Source organism: Montipora capricornis, chromosome 2 (assembly GCF_036669925.1).
Source record: "Montipora capricornis isolate CH-2021 chromosome 2, ASM3666992v2, whole genome shotgun sequence".
Taxonomy (NCBI): domain Eukaryota; kingdom Metazoa; phylum Cnidaria; class Anthozoa; order Scleractinia; family Acroporidae; genus Montipora; species Montipora capricornis.
Window position 1 is genome coordinate 48723701 of NC_090884.1, and position 24116 is coordinate 48747816.

At 39.4% G+C, this 24116-nt stretch overlaps 2 protein-coding genes across 2 annotated transcripts; both read left to right on the forward strand.

Moving 5' to 3' along the window:
• The first annotated feature begins 693 nt into the window (after positions 1 to 693).
• On the forward strand, positions 694 to 9563 carry LOC138025278 (uncharacterized). The gene is made up of 4 exons (XM_068872514.1): positions 694 to 846; positions 2953 to 3289; positions 5785 to 6420; positions 8657 to 9563. The coding sequence occupies exons 1-4, from the start codon at positions 733 to 735 to the stop codon at positions 9151 to 9153; spliced, it is 1584 nt and encodes a 527-aa protein (XP_068728615.1). The 5' UTR covers positions 694 to 732; the 3' UTR covers positions 9154 to 9563.
• Positions 9564 to 15879: 6316 nt separating this feature from the next.
• LOC138025286 (uncharacterized) lies at positions 15880 to 21313 on the forward strand. Its single transcript, XM_068872526.1, has 4 exons — positions 15880 to 16002; positions 17315 to 17651; positions 19361 to 19996; positions 20365 to 21313. The coding sequence occupies exons 2-4, from the start codon at positions 17315 to 17317 to the stop codon at positions 20859 to 20861; spliced, it is 1470 nt and encodes a 489-aa protein (XP_068728627.1). The 5' UTR covers positions 15880 to 16002; the 3' UTR covers positions 20862 to 21313.
• Positions 21314 to 24116: the final 2803 nt, after the last annotated feature.

Below are 24116 nucleotides of genomic sequence, written 5' to 3' on the forward strand. Positions count from 1 at the left end.
ATGGTTGACTGCCTCCTTGCCAATAGAGCCTTTAATCTCATGCCTACTAAGAGACTGTTGACCGTGGTAATTGCCTGGGCTGGCGGCTCGTTTCTTGCTAGTTAGAAAATGGCCAACAAATTCCAGTGCCTGTTCCGCAGAAGTAATTTAAAGACAACTTTCATTGCCAAGAGTCAATTATTGTAATTGGGGTGTCCGCTTAAGAGAGAGTAAACAAAAGAGAAATCCAATTGTCATTTTCATCAGTGTCCGCGCCCGCTCACCAGAGAGTGTACATTTACGGGAATGTGTAAATACAGAGTTTGACCAGGAAGTAAAATGGGAAATTGAAAAAAGTGTCCGTACGTAGAGCTATCCGCTTTTGCGCCGATCAACTCGAAACTTCAACATACCTTGGTGGTGACCAAGGAACTTTTCCCTTTAACTGTGGCTCTGTTGTTGTGGGGCGCGAGAGATTTCGAGCGGCCTGAGAATGCTGGGGTGGGGGTAACGAAGAACCCCCGCTCCCCTCCCAGGCCGTCTCTCGGCTTAGCTTCGCGCGTTCCGCACGCAACAACATAACCGCCAGATGTACATGCTATAATAAGAGACTTGTTGTTTTGGCCTTGTTACGAAGTGCGTGTATCAAGCCTCACTTGGATATAAATGATCATTGTTTCCTGCACGTGAATGTGTCATTTGAAACGAGGCCAAAACAACAAAGTCATCGCTCCCTGATCAACGTCCGCATACATGATCACGTGGAGATGCATTATAAAGGCCGGTGTTTTTCGTCTACAATCGTTTGCAGTGCCTGCTGAATATAAAGACTCGTGTAACGATTCCATCCATAACAACTGCGTCAAGGTAAGTAACCTACCTCTTAATATTAGTTTAAAATGCAAAAAACAAACTTAGGAAGTCATTATCAAATAACTGATAAAGGACTGAGTTGCTTTTGTAAATCCAATAGGTTTTTACCAAAAATCCAATCCGTTGACATACGGTGCAGAGAAATCGATAACTACAGTACTCCCAATCTTAAAATCAGTCTATTTGTCGAACTTTCCTTTACTTTAGAACCCTATGGAAAATAACTTTGATCAGTTCTACAGTATTTTTAAAGTCTTGGGTATTTTCCAATCCTCGTTATTCACAATTGTCCAATTTAGCACTTTTACTTAAGGATAATCAGTTTTTTTTCTTTTAAAGCGTGGGTTATTTCTGGTATAGAAAGACTGAAGGTTTCTTATCACAAAAATTCCAAATTGTCATTTCTTACAATCGATTAAACTTTTCTTGAAGAATTGACCAAATTAAGTAGAATTTTATTACGTAACACGTCCTTTTGACCAGAAGTTGCGCCACGTCAATTTCATTCTTGTTACATGAGGATCGCATTAAACAAAAATAGAAATAAGGCTATTTTATCGATCAGTGTAAGAGATTTTCGTTGACTGGAAGGTAAAACGTGATTTAAAGTAGATTTGCCGTACTTTCTGAGAGAATGTACATTAGGTGTGGTCGATCTGGATTTTTCTTCCTGTGCATCATTACCAATAACAAGCCTTGCGAGAACTAAATCTTATGGCAAATGTTCTTCGCGAGCGATCAAGAAAGTCGGAAATATCATCTGCTAATAGGTGTTACTATGATCGACTTGCCGATTGAAATACCCTAGACTGCATTACGTAATCAAAAAAGCAAATCCCCTTTTTGTTGCGTGCAAGTAAGTTTCAATTGATGTAGAATAACAATATAAAGGTTCAAATTCTTATCTGTAATAACAACATCTGCAGTCATTTCAATTGCAAAAAAACTATTTTCGTACACAAACGCTTCGTATAAAGGGGGTGATGGCAGAGAGGATTAAATTCGAACCTAAATACGTTTTGGGGGAAGCTCCAGGGTGTCCCCGACGGCTATGATTCGGATATTCTCTCTATTTTCCAACTCTAAGCCAGGGGCAAAGCCTTTGCACTCGCTTTGGACGGGGTGCCGACCAAAGGCAGGAAGCTGAGCTTTGCAGGAATTAATCGTTGATAGCCGAGATATAACGGAAACTATAGTTGAGGTCACACTACCCACTTTTGCCCGATAGAAAATCGATTTACCTAAGGAAAATTTACCTGAGTATACCCGAGGTAAATTTATCTCGGGTTTCATTTTCCCTAAATGAAAAGGTCACAGTGAAGGAAATCACATCCAGGTATTTACAAGGGATTGAGGGGATTAAATTTCAGTCTTTCTTGTTAAAATTTCGAGCTCCTTTAAAGCAGCGAGAGTGAAATCTTGGTGCCTCTTTTCGGCTTCCATTTCAAACTTCATGTTCCTGCATTGCCACGCGATCTCGATCCTCTGCTTTCATCATCACTCTTGTTGACCCTGCAGCAATTCAATCAGAGTTTCTCGTTCGGCAGTTTTCTTTCGCTTATCCATTTTTCTTCGATTCATTTTTCAAATGAAACGAAACGATTTATACTTAAACGTTCGATCTAAACCACGCCATCTTCTTCCTTTGACACACGCACACGCACGCGACAAAAGACTTGCATTTCGTCTCAAGTACAACGTGACGCGATGAAATCAAATCTATCATCAGCGCGTTTGCCGACGAGCATCTATTGGCTAAATACCTTGGGATTTCAAGTTTACCCCTTCAAAACATGTAGGGTAACTGTCAAGAGAAATTCTATTGTTCTCTTGATGAATTCAAGCTTCGATGGAAAACATTTTCCCTGGGTAATTTACCTGGGGAAGTATCGGTCACTCTTCTAAATTAAAGTTTCCCTAGGTAAAACTGTCAACAAGTCAAATTTACCCAGGGCAAAAGAGCGCAGCACAGCTTATGTATGTAAACTTGACAGTCACCCACACCCACAAACGCAATAGAAGATTTGTTGTGCCAGATCGTATTATTACAATTTTGCAGAACAAATACTTAACAATTTGTGTTCTTTCTTTATTTCATAGATGAGGTTAGTCCCTGTATTTCTTGTGGTCTGCCTGGTGACTGTGGACGCTGGGCTTTTGGATCTTTTCTCTAAAAAAGTGCCCATAAGGAAATTTGACCTTGGTTCAGCTGTTCAAAAGATTGGTCAGGTTTTTGCCGGCAATTTCAATCCATCCAAGTTTCTGCAGCAACTCATTCCAAAGCAACTTGAAGCTTCTGAGTCGTCAAATAAATCCCCGAAATTCTGCGGCAAATATGAATGCCCGCTCTTTTACGAAGAGGAGCTAAACAAGACTAGCGACTACAAACTTCGATGCTATCCAAAATCCTACAAATGGGTGACTACTCGATGTGATGGTAAGTTTCCAATGATAGATACATGTAAATGACTGGAAGCTGTATTTCATTAAGTAAGTAAGGAACTTTATTTCAACTCGGGTTGATGAGGCTGATTAGGCCCCTAGAAAATACATGGTGATATGCCGAGAAAAGTGAAACAAATAAATAAATAAATAAATAAAAATTGTATATGTATATATACAAGATCAATTAATAACTAACATTCTAACTATATCAATAAATAAACGATCCTAACTCTAAAAATTATTACAATGAATCATATAAATCTGTACATTACAGAAGTAGTTCTCTCACAGCCTTCTTAAATTCCTTAAGAATTTTCGTTGAACGTAATTTATTCCGTAAAGAATTCATTGTCATAAAGAAAGAGATTGCCAGGGGTCATGTGTCGTGCAATTTTGTGTAGTGTCAAGACCCGCCAAAGCCTATAAAAACTTCGCGACTGAACACTGTATAACAACATTCTGTACAACAAAACGAGAAAAGAAAGGCAGGATATGATAAAACAGATTACTCTTGAATATTCAGTCTTGCAAAAAGTCGGCCAAGATGAAGAAATTGTCTTGTTTTTTATGTAAAGGTATTCATTTTACAGGACATTTCTAAGTTTCTTGTATATGAATCTACATGGTTTAAGGAGTAATGTAGCTATAAGAATTTGAGCTTACCAAAGTTCGTATTGAATGATTGAAGCACAAGAAAATTCTAGGCAATGAAATCTTCCTTTCAGAAATTATAACTGGAACTGAGAACTTTTTACAAAAATCTCAGCAAACTATGTGCGCAGCTTCCCATAAATGTTAGGCGACCATTTTGAATGCCAAATATTTGTGAAAAAAGAAATAACCCTTTCGAAACCCGGCCATCACAGACAACTTTATCCCCATGGAGAATATCGGTAGAATCTGAAAACCTCAACTCTTGCAAACAGATTGTATTCACCCAAGTGCCTTACTGGCCTCTTCTGATTTAATTCGAAAGAGAATTCCATATTAAGAGTTCCTCTTTAGTCCATTTCCTTCTATAGAGTGGCACATATAGATTTTACTCTGTGTAAAACCCCTGACCATTTTTGTCGTCAATGGGGACCAGTTCGAAAAATACATATAAAAATATAACAAAATAAATATTTTTTTTTTGCGATGTAACATATTCTTTCTCATGAAGATTTAAGCTAACGATCCTATGTGACGGATTTAACCGTGACATGGCCTCTCCTGGTTGGTTCAGATGGTTGCCTGTTATTTTTTTTTTCGCGCATAAGTATATCTGGTTCTGCCGCCCAGTCAAGAGCACAAGAAATTTAGTCTTGGTGTAAGTTTAATTTAGTCTAATTTAGTCTTGTTCTAATTTAGTCTTAATAATAGGTGTAAGCTGTAGCACTCGTTAGTGAACTGAAGATGGCCTCGACCGAGAAAAAGAAAATATACTCGGCATTGGCGTACAAGAGTTGTGGGAACGTGGAACTCCCTTCCACTTTCCTTCGTTCTTTTAAAGCTTTAGCTAAAAGGTTTTTTTATGGCTTAGTACAGTTTTAAGTGTTCTTATTGTTATAATATTTGATCTGCTTTAATATGGGGTCTTTGACTCTTTTGCATTTCATCCCTTGGCCTCTGTTTTTTTTGCATGCCATAATTAAATTGTAATAAATAAAAAAATTGAGTGGTTTTCAATTGAGTGTCGAAAGTAATTAGATAATTACTTTGGTTTTGCATTACTTCACTCAGTGATTGGTTCAAAGTTCTCGCGCCACTTTTTCAACCAATCAGAAGTGAAACCAAAAGCAATCGTAGCTCCGCGTGCACATTTTCCCGGGCCTTTGTGTCGGTTACGTGTAATTACTTTGCGTTTTGATTGGTTTAATGGAGTGTCTCCGTCCTTTTTGATTGGCCAAAGTAATTACTTTGGTTTTGGTTTTACGACACCCATTTGAAAACCGCTCTGAATAAATTAGACTCGAACATTTAGTACAAACAAGGGTCCATGACCACTTGTGTGGGATGTAGTTTCGTTCGCGTGCCCTTTATTTTTTAAATTTCAATTTTTTAATTGCGATGAAAAAAAGCATAATTGTTAAAAGAACTGTCTGGTATATCTTACAACACAAGGATCAGTTTAATTGAACACATTGCCAACGTCAAATGCAAAGCTTAGTAGACAGGTTAAGAATAAAATGCAAATTCGAAAAAGTTTCTTTTTGTTTTGGCCATTTTCAAAATCTATCTCTCGATCTGTACAGATCCTGCAAACTTTGCTTCAAGCAGAACAGTGAAATTGAACACTGCGCGGTTTTGTTTGTACATACTCCTGTTTAACGGCTTTGGTCACGTGCATTTCCGTTTACAACATTCGTGTATAATAAGTTCAACATTTCGATTTGATTTTATCGATATGTGACGAAAATCGATTATATGCATAAACGTCGTAAACGGGTTAACCCCAATATACAAGTTGTCCAAATATACGATTATACATTCTCGCTTCTCTTCCAGGTACCAGCAGCAAACGAGAGTCCTTCATGCGCCTTTTCAAGTACATCAACGGCAGCAATATGGCCGGAATGAAAATGGACATGACGGTTCCCGTTGCTATGCAAATAAAACTTCGATCCCAATCGATGTCATATCAAACCATGAGCTTCTTCATTCCATTTGAACACCAGCTAGACGCACCCACACCAACTGATAGAAATGTCAAGCTGGAAATAACCGAACCATTTTGCGCCTACGTGAAAGTGTACGGTGGCTATTCAAGTTTGTCGAAAGTTCGAGAGAATTACCAGACACTTGTAGAAGCCCTTAAGGAAGATGGCCGCGGCGATGATATCAGCTCTGATGGTATTTATTCTGCAGGTTACGACTCTCTCATGAAGTTCTGGAAACGTCACAATGAAATTTGGATCGTCAGCATCAACCACAAGCCCAAATCCGAAAATAGGTCTATTCTAGAATCCCCCACGAAGTCAACGCCAATCATATCCGTTGATGAGCCACTCGCGGTTGAAAAGGCTCCAGAATTCTGTGATGGCCACGATTGTCCATCTTTCTACGAGGAGGACCTTAATGCTACCGACTTCAAGCTACGTTGCTATCCCATGTCTTATAAGTGGGTGTCTACGAGTGTAACAAGTACGTTAAATCAAAAGTTCTAGTCTTATGATTAGTTTATTTCCCAAAACGAGCGTTCCAATTGCATTACACTTTAACGCTAGCATGAAGCGAGCAGCGTTGTGTAGACTCTTGTCGAGAACGGCGAATTTACAAGCAATTGTGGGAAAAATATCTCAACGTTCTTGTTCAGGGAGGGGGGAGGGCAATCTAACAACAGACAACAGACAAATTATTTTTAACATGGTTTGGAGCGGAATGAGTTTAAGGATACTGCTAACCTTTTTGGGGTGCCTTCCGGGAAATCTTTCGTAAGCGCGTTATTTTCGGTAAAACTACAGCTAACTATAGATCACCGAAAAGGTAATAAAATGAAAAATCCGAATATATGCACATTTTTGTTTATTAAGGGTTTCTTTAGCGTGCGCGAAGCTTCAAACACAAAACCATACATGTTCACTTTGCTGAATTACCCGCCTTCGCATTAGGGACTTTAAGATAGTACACGACGGTAGACTGGGACGGTTAGATGAGTGTCATGTCACGCAAAATCTCCGTGATATTTGACCGTCGTGCTTCTAGGACGGTATGTTTTCGCCGGGTTTCTCGTCGTGGAATCTACGGTGAAAACGGTAGGAATTCATCCATACTTATTCGCACTATTTTAGTCTTTTCCTTTATTATGCATTGAAAACTGATCACCCAATGTGTTAAATGTGCATTTGGTTGTGTTTGTCTTGATTTATCCATCGCTGAAATGAAAAAATCTAGCGAAAATTCTGAGTTCATTCAAAGACTCGACATCACTCGGCCACATCGCGACTCAAACCAAAATTTGCTTGTTCTCAATGTAGCGTTATTCCATAATCCACCATGACACAGGAGGAAAGCAGAAAAGAAAGGTAAAAGAGATAATTGTAGCCGCATTTTTTGTTTATGAACCAATGCCGCTTAGCGGATTTACACTCGCTAGAATCCAAGGAATCTAAACAAAATGGTTCAAATTCCCAGTAAGGATAAAGAGGATTCACTGATTCGTATTCATGGTATAAAATAAGAAATTCCTCCTCGCTAATTGAACCTTCTGCAAAAGAAATTACAAGAGAATTTCTCGCCTCTTCAAAAGACATGTTTATTCCACCGTCCTACGGTCGTGTTGGCCGAATCTTAAGTTAAAAATTTTCGCGCCTTTCTACCGTACTAGTTCAAAGTCTCCGGTATACGCATCCAACCGTCCCAGCCTACCGTTGTCCACTATCTTAAAGTCCCTATTATCACGCACAACCAAACAAACTGTACTGTATTATGTGTCGGGCTTTTAGGATCTTCCAATTGGTTTCTGAGAAAATAAACTTTGAAGTTGACCAATGTAAAATTTTCCGTTTCGCGACACGCAGAGAAGCGTCAAAGTAAAAATATTTCTAATCATTTATAAGCCCGACCCAATTACGTGGACCAATATCCGACGATCATTTTGCCCAAATTTTGAAAAAATCCCTCAAATCTACATACCCTATCAATTCATTTGAAGAGGAGCTATTCCTTGAAAAATTGACCCCGAGTTTTCTGGCTGAAAAGATTTTACGCGTTTTCACACCTTGTCAATGCGGGTGTGAATGCAGTCATGCCGCTATGATGCCGCCGACTAATGAAAATCGAGGTAATTAGGCCCCCTGACATTCAGCGCTGTATCATTAGCTATAGATTAGTTATACCTGATTGAAGACTTAGCCCTTCTCGCTAGTAACGAGCTGAGTTTTCTCCGTTTCCTTGATGGAATCTTTCCTTTTTTTAAACCCGGTCTTGTTCATACTTTTCAACCCAGGGAGAACTTCCCCGTTTCGACTTCTCTCCTTGTTTCATGCGTTTCATGGCCTAGTAAGGATGATATATCCCTTTAACACAACGGCATCGATTACAAATAAATGACGAACTCAACAAGCGATAAAGTGAAGATACCCGGATGTATTCCCGCGTCAAACTGAGTTTAAGTCACGAAAAACACGAAACTTGTAATAACTCCGCAAGAAAAAAAAAACATTTTCTAATAATTTCTTTTTTACAAGAAAACAAACGTAATGAGCTATCTTATGGTAGCTTTTAAACATTTTGCAAAATTCGAGATCGAAAAGGTTAGCAGTAACCTTAAAGGGAAATCAGTACATCCCATATGTTCTAGGTTATAGATTTAAATTAATTCTACTAAGAAGGATTGTGGGTCTTAGGTTTATGTTTGATTTTTTTCTCAATCTCATAGATATGAATCCCAAGGCTGCCGGTAGGACAGCGTTCTGGCGTCTTTTCAGTTACATACAAGGCAGTAACGCAGAACAAATGAAGATTGACATGACCGTTCCTGTAACGATGAAGATGCAACCCCTCCAGTCTGGATCCGGCTCTCAGTTTGTCGAGAAGAACTACACGATGAGCTTCTTCATCCCCTTTAAGCACCAAGAGGACGCACCTGCCCCTTCTGCAGATAATGTTATGTTAACAGATGTCGAACCGTTCTGTGCCTACGTGAAAGAGTATGGCGGTTTCTCGGACATGACGAAGGTCGCCAGGTATTACAAGGAGCTTGTAGCATCACTGAAAAAGCATAACCTGGAGGATGATTTCTACACCAATATGTTTTATACTGCCGGCTACGACGACCCTCGCAAGCTATTCAAACGACACAATGAAATCTGGCTTGTCAGTAAAAGCCGCACTCCAGTTAACGAACTTTTGGAAAGCCGTATTCTCAGTCAGTAATACTCGGCCAAGCCCTCGAGATGGATCCTGCTTCTGTTTAAGGAAGCATCACTCTTTCAATTAGCTATTGTACAAATCTCACTTTATAGTTTTCTCGAAGCCAAAAACCAGAATCATGAACGACCGGCATAAACCTGTTATTTCACGGCTATTTCTTGAATTTCTCCTGGCGTAGAGCAGGCCAAAGTGACAGTCGAAAGAATTTCTAGTGCAAGAATGTGAATTTTATCGCAGTTTATGTTACGCTAATGATACATCGACTGGCTGTTAGCCCAACGCAATATGTCAAATACTCTAGTTAAACACTAGCTAGTTGCCATCAACTTTCCATGATTTGTTGGCGTTAAATAACGTTGTATATTGAATCATACTTAACCAATAAAATGTTAATTTGATAACAATTGCAAAAAGATGCAGACTGTCTGCCTTGGTTCTACCACAGGTCACCCAAACGAATAATTCGAGCCTTAAAAATCGACACAAACACACAAGTTGAGGTATAATTAAGTTTTTTTTTTTCTCGCTTTTAACTAAGCTTAGCCGATTTTTTCGGTATTTCATGTTTCCCACAGAAACCCTACAAATCGTTAGGTTGACAGTGCATTCGAATTAAACGTTTGGGTGGCCTATGGTTCTGCTGAAAAGCACTGAACTTTCTTGCGGGAGGTCGTGTTTTGGAAATCTCATCTGAACGGACCAACCAACGCGACCAGCGGTCAGGGACTTGAAATATAATACCCATAAAAGGCTCCTAGGAATAGGGGCGCAATAGTTTGACCTTTTAGTCTTCTTGGGTGTGATATACGATCCGAGGGAGCAAGCGCGGGTCCCGTTTTGAAAAACGGTTAACCTAATTATCGCCTTCCCCTAGAAATCTATAGACATTCTTCTTTAAGCAAATTAATTTGACGGTAAATGCACGACCAAGATTACAACGCTAGAATGACTACCAAACCATCGTCAATCAATTAAGCGCAATATCACGAGTTTCTAACAGTGCTGTAATGAGCTGATTGTCCGTTATTGTCTTAGACTGTCCTTTTTTACAGTTTTAACGGTCCTTTTACTGTCGCTGCAATAGATGATTGGACTTTCTCCTCCGCACAGGTATTCATCCACAGCACTAAGTGTGTGCAGCCGCGAATGCCGAGACATAATCTCCCCATCCCCAACTCGCTTAACGCCTGCACTGTCTCTTTCATTGGATTAATGATCTCGATGCGAATTTTAATTCCTTTGACAGATCATCGTTAAGACTAAACAACTGGTTGACGTTGAAATTCACAGTCCTCACATTAATTTAAAAAGGCACAGTAACTTTGAAGCTCGACTTTCTCTTTGTTTATATGATTCCTCTTGATCACTGTGTGAACAATTAAACCTATACCAGAAACCCATAAGGGTTGAAACGTGTAACGCGCGTTCACAGCTTCCGAATATTCAGTGTGAACTGATTGGTTGAATGTCTCAGTGCTAAGTACCATATTTGGAAACCGCTCGCTCTTGTTGTTCCAAATATGGTACTTAGCAAATTGAATATTCAGAAGCTTGTTACCCAGCACACAAGGGGCCGTTACACATTTCAACCCTTATGAGTTTCTGCCTATACCCAATCTAATACTTGTAGATAAAGCTTCCATTTTAGAAATATTTGCATTCGAGCCAAAAATACGACACAGATCAAGCAAAAGCTTGCTTCTGTCAAAAGTTTCATTTCCTTGTGTCTAAAAATGGTGTGTACATTGTTAAGCTTCTGTCTCAACACTTCACTGAGATACTGCGAATTGAGACGGTTTGTTCGACCTCACAAACTTACTTAGAATTATTAAAATGGTGGTTAAAATTTCGGAAGGATAACGCCAGTGACAATAATTGATATTATCTATTGTGGAATAATAAGAACATTAAGCATTAGACTAAGAACATTAGAGTAGGCCTTCCACGTTTTGATTTCAATACCAAACAATGGCACAGGGACACCCAATGACCGAACGTCTTAAAATTTGTCAGAATGACCTAAAATGGTTTCCATAATGCTTTAAAAGTTCGTTTAGTGAGTTTGTAGGTGCTCTGCAAAATATTTATCTGTTCCGATGTTCTAGGGGGACTTCAGCTCTGCAGAAATTTCTCGGTGGCTTTTTTGCCACATTAACAAACAAAGTACTATCTAGAAGTACCCACCGGATCCGCTCCGCAGAATATGCGATCGCGGCAGACTTAAGTCGACCTGGCTGGGAATCTTAGCTCTGGTTAGAGTCTTGCTGGGAAAATTGCTTATGGACTGACAGATAGCTGGCAAATTGTTTTGTGTGCACTAGTAGCTTACATATCGGTGTTGTAGATCAATGCTGGCTGGAAAATACTTTAAAATGAAATTACTGTTAACTGATTGAAGCGTGCAAAAAAGAACTTTGTTTTGGAAAAACTGCTTGCAATGTAAAATCATTCAGTTTGGCTTGTTTATTACAATTTTGCTTTGTCAGCAAACAATAGTTGTCTGTTCTGCTGTCATTTAGAGTGAAATTGTACTTTACCCTGAACGCTCCCTTTTCCACGGTCAGTTGTGCGCTTGACCACAGTTGGTTCCAATCGCTGAAATACGTCATCGTACCGCACAACGGGTTATCTGGAAATCTAGAAACGTTATTTGGTTCGAGTAGCTAGTTTATGCACAATTTGCTGCTCCTGACGCCGAAAAGCCACACTGTATCACACAACTGGTTATCTGAAGTACCTGAAACGCTGTTGGGCACATCTATACTTCACAATTTGCTCCCGCGGACGCGGAAAAGCGGCATCATATCCTACGACTGGCTATACGAAAATCTGGAAACGTTATTTGGTACGTGTAGTTTATTCACATTTTGCTGTTTAGTGGCTGAGGCCGTAATAATTATACAGGAGTAATTTGCTTCTAAAACACTGTACAGGATTATTATCCTTATACATATTTTGTCTGTCCAAATGAAGCGCGGTCAGACACTGGTCAGAGAGGATTCATCGAAACGTTGTTGGTTGGCTGCCAGAGACATCAGGACTTCATTGGTTGATTGAAAAGATTAAGGTAAACTAATAATAACTAATAACTACTTTTAGATTTAAACTCGATGAATGAGCCTATGTATCTAATATTCAGTGTCAGTATTAAGTAACGCGCTTGGGAAAAGCCGGGAAAATTCTTTTCTGTCTTTTTTCCAAACCACATTCACAGATCACAGCGGAACTGTATTCTATTTCAAAGCCAACAAAAATTACTGCTTCTTAACGTGGAAGAGTTTGGCAACTATCATCCGTAGTAAAAAGTTTTCTGATCTTTCGGACGTGGTGTTAATTTTCGCAGTCGGGTTTCGTAGAGATATTTATAACGTAATTCTTAGATTTTGTTACCCTTTATCAGAGGATTTTTTTTTCCAAGGTCCAAAGGCCGCGCTGGTGTACGAAGGGCTCTTAGCACTTTTTTTTTACCTTTTATCTAAATCGAATGGCTCTTTCTTCATTTTTATTGCGTTGCGCATCAAGTGCTTCAACATTTAACTTTAGTTCGCACTTTTATCTTTCCAACGTTACTTTAAATTCCGAATTTGACCAAATATTAACGGAGATACGATCTTTTCGATTTTTTTTTTGTGCGCAAACTTCAGCTCCTGCAGCTCCATGAAAGCTGTTTTCACCAAAAAACAACAAAAAAGGATTATGTCGTGTTATGGCCCGAAATTACAACCTCCAAACTTGTCCTGGTAAATGCCGCAGTCTTGCCGCAGCCAATCGAACTTCACGTAGTGATAGACGCCTGTCAAATAATCTGGTATTTCACCGACACTCCCAGAACTTTTGATTCTCCACCTCCTTGGCCACAAGTTCTTGAGCTTACGGCGAACAATGTTGTTTTGCCGTTCGCTTCACAGCATCACAACATTCAGTCACATCTTCCTCGCTTGTAGAGTCATTTTAAAACCAAGAAACCCCATCTTCCAAAAGAAAGTGTAAAAGTCCTTTGCTCAGATAAAGCGAGAATGAATAAAAATTGCGCGCTTTTGAAATTTGAATTCTGAATTAGCAGCTCCAATTCCACATTAAAAACAATAACCTTAGCGTACATCATGCGAATGAGCCGCTAACATCTTCACGCCTGGGATCCTTGCAAATTGAAAACTACGAATTGGCATATATCTTTTAGTTGTTTTTTTACACCACTGAGCTTCCTTTTTTTTTTTTTTTTTGCCTTTTGTTTATTAACTTGAAACGGTACCCTCTATTGTCATTGTATTGTCCTTATGCTTCTCAGAATTTTTTCAGGGGGCTGCCACGCGTTCTCGAGTGATGTCCTGTTGTTTTTGTTTTTGTTGACGATGCTACGGTTTAGGTATTTTACTTGTACACGGTGTATGGATCATAGGCATGAATTTGCCTTTTATGAATGGCATTTTCTGCTGACCTTTAATTTAATAATGGACACTATACACAGTAGATATACCAGATGTTTTAAAGGATCAAGGAGGGCGTGGAAAGGAGAATGGCAGACATTCCGCTAAAAGAGAACAATTTTTTTTGTATGGAACAACTTTTAACCGAACTAACTAGGGCACTATCTTGGATTACAGCGTCTTTGTAAAAGTCATTTATCTCATTTATCCTGGAATAGAAATGAGTATTAAACGAATAAATTGTGGACATTAGAAGAATTTCGATTGTAAAACAGTCACGCGTCACAACTCCGCACAGCTTGTGTCCAAATTATTAAATGAACACATGTAATAACGTTCTCGACCGACTATTTTTTCATGTTTTAGTAAGGTCGGCCTCAAACACCCACATTAAAATAGATGTTTTCATGCAAAGATAATAGCGTTTTGTTTGTTTCCAGAGACTAATATCGTTTTTTCAACGCTAAACATATTTTCAAGTGCTTTTGCTATACATGTTTTAAAAATTATTTTGTCCTTGTTATAAAAAGGGTTGCAGATTTGTTATTTCTGAGCTTTGCATGCATCCTTGTTTGTGACTCTAGTGAACGACAAAATAATTGAGTTTCGATACTCATATTTAATTTCATTCAGTTTCATCAATATATATTAAGTTTGACATCTGTCAGATAAACTAGGCATTTCTCTTCAATTATTTTGTCCTTGCTATACCTTTGCTTGCAGACTTGTCATTTGTGAGCATTGTTTGTGAGCTTTGCTTGCATCCTTGTTTGCGATCTTACCTCTAGTGAACGACAAAATAATCGAATTTCGATATTCATATTCAATTTCATCCAGTTTCATCAATATATATTAAGTTTGACATCTGTCAGATAAACTAGGCATTTCTCTTCAATTGTTTTGTCCTCGCTATACTTGTCATTTGAGAGCTTTGCTTGCATCCTTGTTTGCGATCGTACCTCTAGTGAACGACAAAATAATTGAATTTCGATATTCATACTCAATTTCGCTGACTATCGTGGCTAGCGAGAAGGTTTGCTTGGTCCTATGACAGTTTGGAGAAATAGTCCGTAATGGTTGACTGCCTCCTTGCCAATAGAGACTTTAATCTCATGCCTACTAAGAGACTGTTGACCTTGGTAATTGCCTGGGCTGGCGGCTCGTTTCTTGCTAGTCAGAAAATGGCCAACAAATTCCAGTGCCTGTTCCGCAGAGGTAATTTAAAGACAACTTTCATTGCCAAGAGTCAATTATTATAATTGGGGTGTCTGCTTAAGAGAGAGTAAACAAAAGAGAAATCCGATTGTCATTTTCATCAGTGTCCGCGCCCGCTCACCAGAGAGTGTACATTTACGGGAATGTGTAAATACAGAGTTTGGCCAGGAGGTAAAAAGGAAAATTGAAAACAGTGTCCGTACGTAGAGCTATCCGCTTATGCGCCGATCAACTCGAAACTTCAACATACCTTCCCCCTCCCCCACCCCCACCCCGTCCCTCCCGGGCAAAGCCCGGGTATTTGAACCTTTGAAGAATAGATCGTTCAAATTCACGCCCCCTCGGGCCAAAATGGTGTTCAAATGCCCTACCTTATCGTCGGATTTGTCTCTCATACCCTACTAAAGAACAATCGTCGTCGGCTCCTGTGGTCTAAATAAAGCTGGTGTATAAACATGCTAACACATGTTTCGTTACCCTTTATATGATGATGCCGTTTTTAGCAGCCTTGAGATGCTACAAAAACACAATTTTATAATTGAAACTTTTAAAATTGACTTGAAATTTGAATTAATTAAGTCGGACAATGTCATTAAGCAAGTATAAGCTGCTCTTACCCCGGAAAGAGGAATACTCCGAGATAAAACCCTCCAAGGAAAGAGAAAAGTTGGTGTTTTGACGTGGATTTGCTGTAAAATTAATTCACCCTAGAACAGAATGTTTGGCAAATTGTATTTGTGACGGCACCAGAAAGTGGTGACCAAGGAACTTTTCCCTTTACCTGTGGCTCTGTTGTTGTGGGGCGCGAGAGATTTCGAGCGGGCTGAGAATGCTGGGGTGGGGGTAACGAAGAACCCCCGCTTCCCGCCCTGGCCGTCTCTCGGCTTAGCTTCGCGTTCCGCACGCAACAACATAACCGCCAGATGTGCATGCTATAATAAGAGACTTGTTGTTTTGGCCTTGTTACGAAGTGCGTGTATCAAGCCTCACTTGGATATAAATGATCATTGTTTCCTGCACGTGAATGTGTCATTTGAAACGAGGTAAAAAAAACCAAAGTCATCGCTCCCTGATCAACGTCCGCATACATGATCACGTGGTGATGCATTATAAAGGCCGGTGTTTTTTGTCTACAATCGTTTACAGTGCCTGCTGAACATAGCTATATAGAGACTTCGGAAACGATTCCATCCATAACAACTGCGTCAAGGTGAGTAACCTACCTCTTGCTAAATACTGATTTAAAATGCAAAAAATAATAACCCATTATCGAATAACTTTGTAAAGGACTAAATTGTTTTTATAAATACAAACGGTTTTTACCAACAATCCAAGCGTTGACATATGGTGGAAAAAAATCGATAATTACAGTGCTCCCAATCTTCAAATCAGTCTATTTGTCGAAGTTTCGTTTACTTTAGAGCCCTATGGAAAATAACTTTAATCAGCTCTACAGTATTTTTAAAAGTCTTGGGTATTTTCCAATCCTCCTTATTCAAAATTGTCCAATTTACTGAGAACTTTTACTTAAGGATAATAAGTTTTTTCTTTTAAAGCAAGGGTTATTTCTGGTAAAGAAAGACTGAAGGTTTCTTATCAGAGAAAATTCGAAATTGTCATTTCTTACCCTCGATTAAACTTAAAGAATTAACCAAATTAAGTAGAATTTTCTTACGTAACACGTCCTTTTGACCAGAAGCTGCTCCACGTCAATTTAATTCTTTTTGCGTGAGGATCGCATTAAGTAAAAATAGAAATAAGGCTATTTTATCGATGAGTTCAAGAGATTTTCCTTGACTGGAATAAAAAACGTGATTTAATGCATATTTGCCGTACTTTCTGAGAGAGTGTACATTACGATTCGGTATATTCAATTACCCTAAAGAATTCAGAAACTTACTAATAGGTGTGGTCGATCCGGATTTTTCTTCGTGTGCATCATTACCAATAACAAGCCTTGCAAGAACTAAATCATAATAAAGCAACTGTTCTTTGCAAGCGATCAAGATCAAGTCGGAAATGTCATCTGCTAATAGGTGTTACTATGATTGACTTGCCAATTGAAATCCTTTTTGTTGCGTGCAAGTGAGTTTCAAGTGACGTCGATTTACAATATAAAGGTTCAAATTCTTATCTGTAACAAGAACATCTGCAGTCATTTCAACTGCAAAACACTATTTTCAAACACAAACGCTTCGTATAAAGGGGGTGATGCCAGAGAGGAAAAAAATTTAACATAAATACGTTTTGGGGGAAACTCCTGGGTGTCCCCGGCGGCTATGATTCGGACATTCTCTCTATTTTCCAACTCTAAGCCAGGGGCAAAGCCTTTGCACTCGCTTTGGACGGGGTGCCGACCATATGCAGGAAGCTGAGCTGTGCAGGAATTTATCGGGAAACTATGTATGCTTGACAGTCACCTACACCCACAAACGCAATAGAAGATTTGTTGTGCCAGATCGTATTATTACAATTTTGCAGAACAAATACTTAACAATTTGTGTTCTTTCTTTATTTCATAGATGAGGTTAGTCCCTGTATTTCTTGTGGTCTGCCTGGTGACTGTGGACGCTGGGCTTTTGGATCTTTTCTCTAAAAAAGTGCCCATAAGGAAATTTGACCTTGGTTCAGCTGTTCAAAAGATCGGTCAGGTTTTTGCCGGCAAATTCAATCCATCCAAGTTTCTGCCGCAACTCATTCCAAAGCAACTTGAAGCTTCTGAGTCGTCAAATAAATCCCCGAAATTCTGCGGCAAATATGAATGCCCGCTCTTTTACGAAGAGGAGCTAAACAAGACTAGCGACTATAAACTTCGCTGCTATCCAAAATCCTACAAATGGGTGACTACTCGATGTGATGGTAAGTTTCCAATGATAGATACATGTAAATGACTGGAAGCTGTATTTCATTGTCAAAAACCGGAAAGAGATTGTCAGGGGTCGTGTGTCGTGCAATTTTGTATAGTTTCAAGACCCGCCAAAGCCTATAAGAACTTCGCGACTGAAAACTGTATAACAACATTCTGTAGAACAACACGAGAAAACAAAGACAGGATATGATAAAACAAATTACTTTTGAATATTCAGTCTTGCCAAAAGTCGGCCAAGATGAAGGAATTGTCTTGTTTTTTTATTTAAAGGTATTTACTTTACAGGACGTTTCTGAGTTTCTTGTTTATGAATCGACAATTTTAGGAGTAATTTCTGAGCTCTGACGAAGGGCTAACGCTCGAAACGTCAGCTTTTAGAATCTCTGTACGGTGGCCAATTTACATTATCAACTCCGTTGATAAAACCAAATTTTTGTATATAAGAATTTGAGCTAACCAAAGTTCGTATTGAATGATCGAAGTACAAGAAAATTCTAGGCAATAAAATCTTCCCTTCAGAAATTATAACTGGAACTGGGAATTTTTTACAAACATCTCAGCACACTATGTGCTTCCCACAAATGTTGGGCGACCATTTTGAATGCCAAATATTGTCAGTGAAACTCTGCCATCACGGACTACTTTATGCCCATGGATAATATCGATAGAATCTGAAAACCTCAATACTTGCAAACAGATATATTCACCCAAGTGCTTTTCTGACCTCTTCTGATTTAATTTGAATAAAATTCCATATCAAGTGTTTCTCTTTTAAGTCTATTTCCTTCTTTTGAGTGGCACCTATAGATTTTACTCTGAACACCCCTGACGATTTTTCTCGTCAATGGGGACCAGTTCAAAAATTACATATAAAAAATATAGTAAAATAAGTAAATTTTTTATAATATAAAACATTCTTTCTCATGAAGATTAAAGCTAGCGATTCTTTATGACAGATTTAAGCGTGATATGGCCTCTCCTGGTTGGTTCCTTCAGATGGCTGCCCGTTATTTGTTTCGCGCATAAGTATATCTAAAAAAAATTCCATTTTTGACTGTGCCGCCGGATCAAAAACATAAGAAATTTAGTCTTGGTGTAAGTCTATAAAATTAGTCTAATTTAGTCTTGGTGTAAGCTGTAGCACTAGTTAGTGAACTGAAGATGGCCTCGACCGAAGAAAAGAAAATATACTCAACGTATTAGACTCGAACATTTTGTACAAACAAGGGTCCATGTCCACTTGTGAGGGATGTAGTTTCTTTCCCGTGCCCTTTGTTTTTATATTTCAATTTTTTTTAAATTGCGATGAAAAAAGCATAATTGTCAAAAGAACTGGCTAGTATATCTTACAGCTCAAGAATCAGTTTAGTTGAACAAATTTCCCACGTCGAATGCAAAGCTTAGTAGACAGGTTAAGAAGAAAATGCACATTCGAAAAAGTGAGTTCTGTTTTTACCATTTTTAATATTTATCTCTCGATCTGTATAGATCCAGCAAACTTTGCTTCAAGCACAACAATAAAATTGAACACTGCGCGGTTTTGTTTGTACATACTCCTGTTTAACCGCTTTGGTCACGTGCGTTTCCGTAACAATATTCAAGTATAAGTTCAACTTTTCGATTAGATTTTATCGATATGTAACGAGAATCGAGTTATATGAATAAACGGGTTAACCCGAGTATCTCGCTTCTCTTCCAGGTACCAGCAGCAAACGAGAGTCCTTCATGCGCCTTTTCAAGTACATCAACGGCAGCAATATGGCCGGAATGAAAATGGACATGACGGTTCCCGTTGCTATGCAAATAAAACTTCGATCCCAATCGATGTCATATCAAACCATGAGCTTCTTCATTCCATTTGAACACCAGCTAGACGCACCCACACCAACTGATAGAAATGTCAAGCTGGAAATAACCGAACCATTTTGCGCCTACGTGAAAGTGTACGGTGGCTATTCAAGTTTGTCGAAAGTTCGAGAGAATTACCAGACACTTGTAGAAGCCCTTAAGGAAGATGGCCGCGGCGATGATATCAGCTCTGATGGTATTTATTCTGCAGGTTACGACTCTCTCATGAAGTTCTGGAAACGTCACAATGAAATTTGGATCGTCAGCATAAACCACAAGCCCAAATCCGAAAATAGGTCTATTCTAGAATCCCCCACGAAGTCAAAGCCAATCATATCCGTTGATGAGCCACTCGCGGTTGAAAAGTCTCCAGAATTCTGTGATGGCCACGATTGTCCATCTTTCTACGAGGAGGAGCTTAATGCTACCGACTTCAAGCTACGTTGCTATCCCATGTCTTATAAGTGGGTGTCTACGAGTGTAACAAGTATGTTAAATCACAAGTTCTAGTCTTATGATTAGTTTATTTCCCAAAATGAGTGTTCCAGTTGCATTACACTTTTTACTTTGGCGCTAGCATGAAGCGAGCAGCGTCGTCTAGACTCGTATCGACAACGGCGAATTAGCCAATCAGATAGCGAGACTACAAGCAATTGTGGGAAAAAATTTTAACGTTTGTTTAGGGAGGGGGGAGGGCAATCTAACAACAGAAAAATTGTACTTTGAAAAGGGTTGGAGCGGAATTAGTTTAAAGGGAAATCAGTACACCCCATATGTTCTAGGTTATAGATTTGAATGCCACTAAGAAGGATTGTGGGCCTTAGGTTTATGTTTGATTTTTTCTCAATCTCATAGATATGAATCCCAAGGCTGCCGATAGGACGGCGTTCTGGCGTCTTTTCAGTTACATACAAGGCAGTAACGCAGAACAAATGAAGATTGACATGACCGTTCCTGTAACGATGAAGATGCAACCCCTCCAGTCTGGATCCGGCTCTCAGTTTGTCGAGAAGAACTACACGATGAGCTTCTTTATCCCCTTTAAGCACCAAGAAGACGCCCCTGCCCCCTCTGCAGATAATGTTATGTTAACAAATGTCAAACCGTTCTGTGCCTACGTGAAAGAGTATGGCGGCTTCTCGGACATGACGAAGGTCGCGATGTATTACAAGGAGCTTGTAGCAGCACTGAAAAAGCATAACCTGGAGGATGATTTCTACACCAATATGTTTTATACTGCCGGCTACGACGACCCTCGCAAGCTATTCAAACGACACAATGAAATCTGGCTCGTCAGTAAAAGCCGCAATCCAGTTAACGAACTTTTGGAAAGCCGTATTCGCAGTCGGTAATACTCAGCCTTGCCCTCGAGATAGATCCTGTTTCTGTTTAAGGAAGCATCACTCTTCCAATTAGCTATTGTACAATCTCTTTTTATAGTTTTCTTTCCAGTTTTCTTTCAAGGGAAGTTAAGTTTTAGGAAAATATTTCATCTCGAAGCCAAAAACCAGGATCATGAACGACCGGTATAAACCTGTTATTTCACGGTTCTTTCTTTAATTTCTCCTGGCGTAGAGCAGGCCAAAGTGACGTCGAAATAATTTCTAGTGCAAGAATGTGAATTTTATTGCGTTTTATGTTCGTGCTAATGATACATCAAGTGGCTGTTAGCGCAACGCAATATGTCAAATACTATAGTTAAACACTAGTTGCCAACAACGTTCCATGATTTGTTGTAGTTAAATAACGTATATTGAATCATACTTAACCAATAAAATGCTAATTTAATAACAATCGCAAAAAATGCAGACTGTTTGCCTTGGTTCTACCACAGGCGACCCAAACGTATAATTCGAGCCTTAAATCGACACAAGGACACAAGGTGAATTAAATTTAAGTTTATTTTATTTATTTTCCTCTCGGTCAACTAGGCTTAGCCGATTTTTTACGCATTTTATGTTTCCCACAGAAACCCTACAAATCGTTACGTTGACAGTGGATTCGAATTATACGTTTGGGTGGCCTATGGTTCTGCTGAAAAGCACTGAACTTTCTTGCGGGAGATCGTGTTTTGAAAATCTCAGCTGAACGGACCAACCAACGCGACCAGCTTCAGGGACTTGAACTACAATAGCCATAAAAGGCTCCTAGAAATAAGGTCGTAATAATTTGACCTTTTAGTCTTCTTGGGTGTGATATACGATCCGAGCCGGAGCAGGCGCGGTTCCTCTTTTGAAAAATGGTTACCTTAATTATCGCCTTCCCCTAGAAATCCAAAGACTGTCTTCCTTACGCAAATAAATTTAACGGTAAATGCAAGACCAAGATTACAACGCTAGAATGACTACCAAACCATCGTCAATCAATTAAGCGGAATACATTCACGAGTCTCTAACAGTGCTGTAATGAGCTGATTGTCTGCTACTGTCTTAGACTGTCCTTTTTTACTGTTTTTAACGGTCCTTTTACTGTCGATGCAATAGATGATTGGACTTTCTCCTCCGCACAGGTATTCACCACAGCAAAAAGTGTGTGTAGCCGCGAATGCCGAGACATAATCTCCCCATCCCCAACTCGCTTAACGCCTGCACCGTCTCTTTCAGCGGATTAATGATCTCGATGCGAATTTTAATTTTAATTTAAACAACTGGTTGACGTTGAAATTCACAGTCCTCACATTAATTGAAAAAGGCACAGTCACTTTGAAGCTCGACTTTCTCTTTGTTTATATGATTCCTCTTGATCACTGTGTGAACAATTAAACCTATACCCAATCTAATACTTGTAGATAAAGCTTCCATTTTAGAAACATTTGCATTCGAGCCAAAAATACGACGCAGATCAAGCAGAAGCTTGCTTCTGTCAAAAGTTTCAGTTCCTTGTGTCTAAAAATGGTGTGCACATTGTTAAACTTCTGTCTCTAGACTTCACTGAGATACTACGAATTGAGACGGTTTGTTCTACCTCACCAACTTAAAATGGTGGTTAAAATTTTGGAAGGATAACGCCAGTGACAATAATTGATATTATTGATTTCTTTGATCGTGAGCGGGCGGTATCCTGAGAATCCTGCAATCTGATTGGTTCCGGGAGCGGGCAGTATTTTCCTATCTCCTGACCAAATGAAGAGGATAAAGAGAACAACGCTGAGGAAACTCAACCAAGCTTCACCATGAGTGATGTACCTTCTAAAAATAGAATTTAGAAATAAATAAAAATGTTATTCACCGGCCTTGGTCTTTTCGTATTGGGAAAAATTGTGCCCTCTGTCTCGAATACGGCCTTCGGAATGCGGCCTCGAGCCGTACTCGAGACCTCGGGCACAGTTTTTCCCAATACGGACCTCCCGGCTGGTGAATAACATATATTTATTCATTTATTTATTGTGGAATAATAAGAACATTAAATATTAGAGTAAAAACATTAGAGTAGGACTTGCACGTTTTGATTACAATACCAAACAATGGCACAGGGACACCCAATGATCGAATGTCTTAAAATTTGTCAGAATGACCTTAAATGGTTTCCATAATGCTTTAAAAGTTCGTTGTGTAGCTGCCCTACAAAATATTTATCTGTTCGGATGTTCTAGGGGAACATCAGGTCAGTAGAAATTTGTCGGTGGCTTTTTTGCCACACACACAAAAAAGGTACTATTATTGTGGCTAACGAGAAGGTTTGCTTGGTGCTATGACAGTTTGGAGAAATAGTCCGTTATGGTTGACTGCCTCCTTGCCAATAGAGACTTCGAGACTTCAGTCTCATGTACCGTTGACCTTGGTAATTGCCAGGGCTAGCGACTCGTTTCCTTGCCAGTCAGAAAATGGTAGGCTCGATTTCAGCCGCTCACTCGAGTATCCTCCCCGAGAAGAGACGGCTGGATGTGTGATATTGTGTCTGTCACGTAAATTCAAAATAATTTATGCGGAGTTAAAAGTTGCGAGGAAATAGAATTAGACATCCCAAAAACATTGATTTTAAGAAAACAGTAATTACATAACAATGCGTAAAATGTCTGTGCGAAGTTTCCAGATGATACGAGCTTGAGTTTGTGGTTAAATGATCAATGTGAGTTTGAATTCAACCAGCGAATCATCAACGAAATCTTCGGCTGCTTTAGCTCTCAGTCGACCTCATCGGTCCCCTCGTTTTGGCACAAATAAACTCAGCAGTCCAGCCGAGATTGCGTGAGTGAGCGCTGGCTTATTTCCCGAAGCAGCGGCTGGTAATCGAGCCTAGAAAATGGCCAACAAATTCCAGTGCCTGTTCCGCAGAAGTAACTTAAAGACAACTTTCATTGCCAAGAGTCATTATTATACTTAGGGTGTCCGCTTAAGAGAGAGTAAACAAAAGAAATATCCAATTTTCATTTTCATCAGTGTCTTCGTCCGCTCACGAGAGAATGTCCGCTACGGGAATGTATAAATACAGAGTTTGACCAGGAGGTAAAAAGGGGAATTGAAAAAAGTGTCCGTAAGTAGAGCTGTCCGCTTTCGAGAGTGTCCCTTAGCGGAGAGTTGACTCGTGACTGTACGTTCAGCCTCGACCATAAACTTGAAGTTCTCACTGAACTGAAGAGAGAGTTTATTAAAAGTGGAAGAGCATGG